Genomic DNA, 9,772 nt, shown 5'->3' with positions numbered 1-9,772 from the left:
CAATACATTAATATCTGACAGCCATCAAGAGAAGCGCCAATCAACTAAAATCCTAAGAAAGGGAGAAAAGGACTTCACATCATATTCAAACACCTAACGGCCTAAACCTCTTTCCCTTCCTAACTAATTCTTCCCTCTTTCCTAAAGCCCCATGCGGTCCCCACGCTACAAAATACCTTCCCCTAATTCAAAGTCCATCTCCTTTCCACATTCTCTACAAATCGTGCCCCACTTCTTCTTTCTTTTAGTTCGGGGGGGGCGGCCACGCAGAGAAAGAAAGAGGCACAGCTGAGTGGGAACTCACGGCAGTGCTGGTGTGGACGCAAACGCGGAAAGAAGGCAGCGGCAATTAAAGGACTCACGCACGAAAAGCCTTCACGCGGCCCCCACTTTGCAAATGTTATTTCCTTCCATGTCCTTTCTCTTTATTTTTTTCCCCTTCTCCATGCAATTTCCCTTGCACCCAAACTCTTATCTCACATGCCCTCCTCTCTATAAATACAACTCTAGAGCCCTCCTTTTGAAGACATACTCCACCTTATGGGGATCATCTCCTCTCTCTCTTCCTCTTTCTCTCCTCCATCAAAACACCTCCACCATCTTTCCTTCTCCCTTCAGCCATCCAAACATCAAAGAGAAGTTTAGATCTGAAGTCTAGAGGATCCACGGGTGAGAAGAGCACCTTCAAGAGTCCAAAGATATAGTAGATTTTAGCCTTCAACATCTTTATGACTGGTTAGTTCTCCATCTTCTCAGAAAAATGATAGACTACTTATAATGACAGTATTTTTATTTCTCCATCTTTTGGATTTTCTTCTTATTATGCAATAAAAGATTTGGCCTTATTTCTTCATCTTTATACATGTTTTTTATTTATTGTGTTTTTAATTTCTACTATGATATGAGTTTTTGAATAGCTTATGACTACATAGAGATGGATTGTGATACAAAGATATGATCCATGCTCAGCAAGATAGACTTTGCTCGAAATCGATCATAGATTTATTGGCTTATATATCTAAACAATTTTGACTAGCCTATAACTTTAAAGGACGGACCGTGATCTAAGGGTACAGACCATGCTTTCTAAGATAGGTTATATCTTTATTGATTAGATATTAATCCAAGATATGTTAAAAAAAGTATCAATTATCTAACAAGAAGGCAGTTGAGATCCTAAGAACCCATCTTCATATCTGAAATCAAACTTTATTTAGTTCTTTATTTACTTGCTCTTTCGTTTAATAGTCTTTTAATTAATTAATTAACTTTTACTCTTTTTCAATTTAATTATAAATCACTCAAATGCAACTAAATACGGATCCTGTAGATACGATCTCGACTCATCTTATCTATATAGTCCGAGTTAAGTTTATTTTTGACTGCTCATGACAGTGATCAAATTTTGATGCTATTGCTTGGGATCGTGGCAAAGTTGCTTTGAGTCTAAAAAAATCAAAAAAAATTATTTATTTATTGCTTTATTTTTATTGCAAATTTACTTCTATTTATGCTTTTTAAATTTTTTGCTCTATATTGCACTTCATATATAGTAGATTTACTATTTTTTTGCTAAATTACTTTATTTGTAAGTATAGTAAAAATTTTCTGCTTCCTATAGCCTAGTAATTTACTATTTTTTATAGCATAGAATAATTTATTGCAATGAAAGTAGATTTGATTTCTTACTTTATTTGTAGGTTACTTAGTTGCCTTTTAATCTTAGCACAATTTATTTTTTATTTAGTTAGATTTTCTAAATTTTTTCAAATCTAATTAATCTAATTTAAAACTTACCTCTTATTTCTTCTTGCTTAAAGATAACCTAACATAAAAAGAAATAAATATACATCTCATAACACTTAATTAATATAGAGAAATCTAAAACACGATAAAAGAATTTAACATATTTGGACACCTTTTCTAATTGCATTGCATCTTCCATAAAATACTTTAAAGATAATTAACCCAATTAAATAAGATAAGGTGGTGAGTTGATCACCCTTTCTTAGCCCACAAACCACAACCCTATATTTTGTATTAATCTAAACCTTAGATAAAATTAATTAGATGTCAGCCCCTAAGAAACTCGAGCTTAATAGAACAAGTGACCTCGAAAATTGAATCAGATCGAATCTAGTTGATCAGTTGGTGCCTAGAAAAGTGGTTCAGAGATTATGTCCTGAAGGAAGGTGGCTCTTTGATTGGTTCCATTCGCTGATCTGGTCAACTTAGTTGGTGTCTAAGAAAAATAGAGTGACCCCCACCAAATTTATACTTATCTGGCCAGGAAGTTGGTTAGGTTCGTACTTGAAGTGCTTGACAGTGTACTTGAAATAGTTAGCAGTTGTCTAGATCTAGGATAATCTCAAGATAGAGAATCCACTTTGTGCTAACTTGATTGCAATTAACATCTAACCGCAACTAATTCTTCTTTCTTCTTAGGTTTAGGATTTTTTTAAGATTCTCATCTTTAGAACTTCTTTCTTTCTCTTATTTTCTTCTTCTTCTCTCCCTCTTTCTTTAAAAAAAAAATCAAAAGGGATTGTTCTGATTTAGACCCCTTGATTGCATATTAAAACAATCAAAACAATCCGATAAATTAGATCTATGCTAGAAATATAGATTTCTACAGTAGAGAGGATGAGCTGTCCCATAAATTATGTCACCTCCTCACTATCAGACACTCTTCCTCTACATCTTTTCTTCCTGCACAATAAGTAGAATGCCCAATCATGCATCAATTTTTTGAGTTTATATATGAGCAAGTTTATCAAAATCAAATCCAAATAGCTTACGAACTAAAATATAATCCATACTTTAACGACTACAATCTAGGCTGGGAGGTTCAATCAATTTTTTTATGAAAATCACAATCAGTGATTACCCCGATACTACAAGATTCTATATTCATAAATGTATCTGATTACGATATGCCTATTCATAATATCAACCTTCTCCAACTACCTATAGCCCATCATTTGAAGAGAAGGTTCTGCAAGCATTAGAATAAATAGAAGTCAACACTCAGATCCTTCACTTCTCTATGCAATCCTTAACCAAACTAAAAATTCAAATCGATCAATCAGTGACCGCATTCATTAGGGAGGAGAAAAGTGAGCTGTCTAGTCAGCTCGAGAGCGATTCTAAGGGACAATACCTAGCTAGAAGTTTTATTATCCCTGTAATTTTTTTTGAATAATAGATTATGACTCTCGAGAATAAATGGTCATAGAACAACCATGCACAACCAAAGAGACTAATATAAATAATTTGACTAAGGCATAAATATATAGGGAGGAATCAAAATGGTGGGATGAACCAATTCCATCATCATCCTATCTATTTATAGTCCCATTCTCAAGTGCCCTAGAATCATCCATTCCTTTCAATGGGAAGGGAGGATAGATTGATGAAATGATAGAATTAAGTAAGACTTTTCAAAGACTACAAATGAATAACATAATAGAAGAAGCTACACCCATAATTCTCTCTTAGGATTTATTAGATCCTTGTCTGGCTCATTTTGGGGTGGACGACTTGGATGTAGATGGATATATCCCAGAAATAAATGACCTAGTAGATACACTTTATCCCAAAACCACCCCATTTTGGATCAAAAAATATGAGCCATCACCTAGCCCCCCAATAGCTATCTTATTAGAATCACCTTCTGCTTTAAAACTAAAGCCACTTCCTAACGCACTCACTGACACCCTTCCAGTGATCCTTAACCAGCAAACCCAACTTATAAGTTTTCTAAAAGCATACAAAGGAGCTGTTTGATGGGATATTGCTGATATGAGGGATAACAATCTTAAGATTTTTATGACTGATATCTCTATAGTTGGCACTACTTTTAAGGACTATCTCTAAAATCTTTATACAGTGCTAAAATGACGTATGGAGATAGATTTAATATTAATTTAAAAAAAATGCTATGCTATAGATCAGGAAGAGATAATATCAAGACACATGATACCCGAGAAAAGGATTGTGGCAAAGCAGGTTATAACTGAAGAAATTTTTAAGCTACCACCCGCAATCTCGGCCCAACAAACACAATCCCTTTCATCATGAAAACTATGATCTTATTTCTAGACTTTGGTATTGCGTGCTTGCCCAGTATACTCTATTGATCCAGACTAATCGTTGTAGAGTGTTCCATGGACGTTTCACTGGCATGATGACAAAGCCTCCTAATTGGGCTTGTCCTTTTGATACTTTGAGAGACATTCCTAAGTTAGTTCTAGGTAGGACTCCCTCATAGCATTCAACTGAAGACGTTAAACTTAGCACTTGTTGGGAGACAATCCAATTTTTTAGGAGTAGTCTTTATAAAATCTGACTGAAGACTTTAAACTTAGCGCTCCAGAGAGATAATCTAGATCTTTGCATTTTACTTTCATTTTTCCTTAGGAACTCGACTCTAGGAAGGACTATCAGCCAAGTTGGGGGGAGAACTATAGTTGTTATCTTTAAGGACCAGGCTAAGACAATAACAAATTGAGCCTAGGTGAACTCCTTCCTTTCTATTTACTTATCACACTCTATTTCTCTTCTCCATTGAGGATAATATCGTTTAAGCTAGGGGGAGAATAACTAATTAATTAAGTCTTCGAGTATGGTTAGAAATAATTGGCTTTGTGTGTCTAAATTTTATCTCGATTTGAAGTTAATTGACATCCTAATCAATGAGTAATTAACGATCTAGATAATTTTTGAAATATTGAGGGATAAATTATTAAGAAAATCTAATGAATGGTAGGATTTAGATCAGACCAAATTTTAGAGTGACTCCAGAACCCTCTTCCTACCTATCTCAATGAAGAATCTGCTTCATGGGGATATGGATGGAATGGTCGAGGTATGCAAAAGTCTCCCTTATCTTGAAAAAAAAAAAAGAAGAGGTTTAACATTGTCTCACTGAGTAATCGGGTCTCTTCACCTAAGTAAGTATTGTGGTTCACGTCAAAAGGTGAGAATGCTAAGAGACCTATTATAGAGTCAATCTCACATCATAACTTTTCTTGGACTCAAGTCAGTAAGTTTGAGGAATGTTCTACATCTAATGCCCTAAAGCCAACTAATTTAGGAGTCATTGGCCGAAAGCTTGCTACAAGGGTCAGCTAAAAGGCTAAGATATTACGCTAGACTTTAAAAAAATAAAATAAAATAAATAATTAAAATAGGTGATAAGGAAATTAAATTGTAAGAAGACAATAAATCCAGCTCATATTAAGTTAGGAGACTTAAAGAGTAGAGTGGGGAGTTGGTGAAAGAAGATCTCTAAAAATTTTTATGGTTAACACTCAATCACTAACTGAATCGAATTGATAATCTCATGAAATACCTCTTTAATGGTCTAGTCGAATATCCACTACCGTTAGGAATGCCTAGGATAACTTTCAATTCAAGGATAATTAGGTACATAATGCTAATGTATCTATTTTACTCGAGGATGAGTAAAGTTTAAGTTGAAGGATGTAATAAATATTTAAATTAGAATACTAAAAATATCTGATTTATTATTATTTGATTATTATTATTAAGAATATGATGCTTCTTAATTTATTTTGTAGATAATTGGAGATTAAGCTCATACAAGCAAAAAGGACTCAAATTGACTCAGACCCAAAGTAGAACTCAAATATTAAAGGGGTCAAGTGCAACCAATTCAAGGATTAAGTCACAATCAATGGCACCAAACAATACATCAAGATCCGATGGCCATCAAGAGAAGCGTCAATCAACTAAAATCTAAAAAAAGGGAGAAAAGGACTTCACATCATATTCAAACACCTAACGGCCAAAGCCTCTTTTCCTTCCTAACTAATTCTTCCCTCTTTCCTTAAAAAACCATGCAATCCCCACTCCTTTATTCCACAAATATCTCCCGCTGCCTTTCTTATGCAAATTACGCTACAAAATACCTTCCCCTAATTCAAAGTCCACTCTCCTTTACACATTCTCTACAAATTGGCCCCACTTCTTCTTTCTTTTAATTCATGCAAGGACTTGGGAGTCTGGTGACGCAGAGAAAGAAGAAGGCACGGTTGAGTGGGAACCCACGGTAGTGCAGGTGCGGACACAAACGCGGAAAGAAGGCAGCGGCAACTAAAGGGCTCACGCAAGAAAAGCCATCACGCAGCCCCCACTTCTTAAATGTTATTTCCTTCCATATACTTTCTCTTTATTTCTTTCCCTTCTTCATGCAATTTCCCTCACATCCAAACGCTTATCTCACATACCCTCCTTTATAAATACAGCTCTAGAGCCCTCCTTTTGAAGACATACTCCCCCTTATGGGGATCATCTCCTCTCTCTCCCTCTTTCTCTCCTCCATCAAAACACCTCCACCATCTTTCTTTCTCTCTTCACCCATCCAAACATCAGAGAGAGGTTTAGATCTTAAGTCTAGAGGATCCACAGGTGAGAAAAGCACCTTCAAGAGTCCAAAGATGCAGTAGATTTGAGCCTTCAACATCTCGATGGCGGGCTAGTTCTCCATCTTCTCAGAAAATTGCTATACTAGTTATAACCACAGTATTTTTATTTCTCTATCTTTTATATTTTTTTCTTATTATGCGATAAAAGATTTGATCTTATTTCTTCATCTTTATGCATGTCTTTTATTTATTGTGTTCTTAATTTCTACTATGATACGAGTCTTTGAATAGCCTATGTCTACGTAAAGATGGATTGTGATCTAAGGATATGACCCATGCTTAGTGAGATAGGCTATGCTCGAGAATAGATCATAAATTTATTGGCTTATGTATCTAAACAATTTTAACTAGCATATAACTTTAAGAGATGGATCGTGATCTAAGGTACGGGTCATGTTCTCTAAGATAGATTATATCTTTATTGATTAGATACCAATCCAAGACATGTTAAGAAAAGTACCAGCTATCTAACAAGAAAATAGTTGAAATCTTGAGAATCCATGTTCATATCTGAAACCTAATTTTATTTAGTTCTTTATTTACTTGCTCTTTCATTTAATAGTCTCTTAATTAATTAACTTTTACTCTTCTTCAACTTAAATCTAAATCACTCGAATGTAGCTAAACATGGTTTCAATGGATACGATCCCGACTCACCCTATTTATATAGTCTGAGTTAGACTTACTTTTGACCGCCCATGACAACGATCTGATAGGGTGTGGAGTCTTAGGTGGCACAAGAAATTCATGATAAATTTTGCATTGCTTCATGAGATCAAATCTTAATTAGGTTTTAAATAAACCCTAAAGTCCTTCTGCTTTAAGTCGTTGACATTTTCCACACCTTAAAGCAGAAGGACTTCTCCTTCTGGTGGCCCACCCTCTCTCATTTTCTCATATACTCATGCAAATCATCAGATGAAAAGGGGGTGCCAACTTTTGGTGCCCCATCTGATGTTTATCCAAAAGTGGCATGTGCCCACTCCCTCTTATCCAAACATCCATGCAACCACTAGGGGCACGTGCCCCTAGAGTCTATCCGAATGAGAAGAGGGTGTGCACCCTTTCTCTCCTCTCTATTTCTCCACACACAAATGTAGAGAGGGGGCACCAACTTTTGGCTCACCCCAACCTTCTCATCCTTATCCGATGTCCAGTAGGGAGAAAAGATGGGACTCTTGCTTTGACTTGGTCTAAATCCTATCTAATACGTTGATCAAGTCAAGGAGGATTTGGGTTTAACTATGTGCTAACATGGTGCACCTAAACCCAACAAGATTTTTTAAATCCTAATCCAATTGGGACTTTATAAGCCTAATTGATCAATCTCAGATCTAATCCTTTTGTTGTGTAACCCCATAGGTTCAATTCTGTCTGGTAGTGAGACATACCATGATCTCCATTATAGTATTATCGAAATGCCTTTCGATGGGTTGGAATAATTTCAACTCACACCCATCAAAGATCATCGATCCAGAATGATTCGAGTGAGTTCTCATAATCCATCAATGATACCTAGCAGTATGTAGTGGCAATCCAGCAGAATCAAATGATTAGAATCTCTAGGTATAATTATCGTGTGATTCAGTTTCTCTGTCGAGAGCCCGATCAAAATGGAGGATATAAAAACTCATCAAATCTCAATATCTGTCATATGGAAGATTCGATTAGCTCGAGTCCGATTGTGAAACTCATAAAAAATTTTTTTCATCAATCATCTTGCTATGGCCACAGACTTAAGGACTCAACTTCTCAATTTCATAGGACTGCTCCTTATCTACTAAGGTCGACAAATCCCATCTATGTGTGCATCCTACTCTTACAATGAATCTACTGCAGCCAACATCCACTATAAGGATCTATATAGCTAGGGATCATATTTATGTATAGTCCAACTATAGTAGTCCCACTGTGAGCAGTCAAGGCATCGCAGGTCAAGAAACTACTCATATCACTACAGCATCGAGATGATTACTAACGAGTGAGTAGACATCCATGTGATCTTTTATTTGCTCATGCTCAGTATCGATGTTCTCTAACAACCATCCGCACTTTCGCTCAATATCCCTATACTATAGATTAGAAACTCATCTATCCCAAAGCAAGCGATGCATGCACCGATCTAACCAGATCATTTACTGTCCCCATGATGATCCATCGATCAAAAATAATTTAAAAATTAATTATATATATATTTTTAATTCTCAATACTTGAGAATATATATCTTTAAGTCATTAATTCTTAGGATGATTTTTGGACACATTAGACAAGAATGGAAAGAAAAATACCTTTTATTGATAATAAAAAATATTTAAGTATAAAAATATGTCCTAGAACTATTACAATATGTGTCAGCCATATTGATTTTTCAAGACATACATTTAGCAATCTCCCACTTATCCTAAAGCCAATTGGCTACTAACCTAAGTCCCATCTTCTCAAGATAGATTTTAATCTTCTCCTTAGTAAGTGCTATGGCACCGTTGTTGTTGCAGTACAGGGTGATGGCATCTGATGTCATTACTCTAAGTTTCACGATGAATTTTTTATATCAAAAGGCTTCCTTTGCAGTATCCGAAGCAGCGATGTACTCAGCTTCTATCATTGAATCTACAATGATAGGTTACTTGAAACTCTTCCAGCTTGTGGCACCACCATTGCATACGAACACACACTTTGATGTAGACCTTCTATCATCAGGATCAGACATGAAGTCTGAATCAGTGTATCCTTCAACCTGAAGATCAGATCTCCCTCCAAAGATCAAAAATAGATTATTAGTTCTTCTTAAGTACTTAAGGATATTCTTTACAGCTATCCAGTGCTCTTCGTCTGGATTCGACTGATACCTACTCATGATGCTCATAGCAAAGATAATATCAGATCGAGTACACAGCATAGCATATATGAGGCTCCCTATAGCTGAAGCATAAGGGATCTTGCTCATGTGCTCAATCTCCATAGATGTACTAGGGTACATCTTCTTGGGGAGATGAATACTATATCTGAGGGACAGAAAATTTCTCTTAGAGCTTTTTATACTGAACCTCTTCAGCACTTCCTCTATATGCATCTTCTGTGAAAAGCCAAGCATCTTTTTGGATCTATCTCTATCCTAGAATATAGGATGTTTCTCCTTGATCTTTTATGGAGAATTTTTTGGACAACCATCTTTTGATCGAGATTAGCATAAGAATGTCATTCTCTATAAGGAGGATGTCACCTACGTACAGTACAAGAAATGTAACAGCGCTTCCACTGACTTTCTTGTAGATACAAATTTCCTTCTCATTTTTGATGAAATCAAACAATTTGATCGCAT

At 35.7% G+C, this 9,772-nt stretch overlaps 1 protein-coding gene across 1 annotated transcript in view; it reads left to right on the top strand.

Moving 5' to 3' along the window:
• Window positions 1-530: 530 nt before the first annotated feature.
• Window positions 531-9,772, top strand: part of LOC105061334 (gluconokinase) — a 102,137-nt gene continuing 92,895 nt past the window's right edge. The window contains exon 1 of the mRNA XM_073246899.1: window positions 531-735. Coding sequence (XP_073103000.1) covers window positions 729-735 — 7 coding nt within the window. The 5' untranslated portion in view covers window positions 531-728. The remainder of the gene's footprint in view (window positions 736-9,772) is intronic.

The sequence above is a fragment of the Elaeis guineensis genome, chromosome 12 (assembly GCF_000442705.2).
Source record: "Elaeis guineensis isolate ETL-2024a chromosome 12, EG11, whole genome shotgun sequence".
Taxonomy (NCBI): domain Eukaryota; kingdom Viridiplantae; phylum Streptophyta; class Magnoliopsida; order Arecales; family Arecaceae; genus Elaeis; species Elaeis guineensis.
This window is presented reverse-complemented; position numbering and strand designations above follow the sequence as displayed.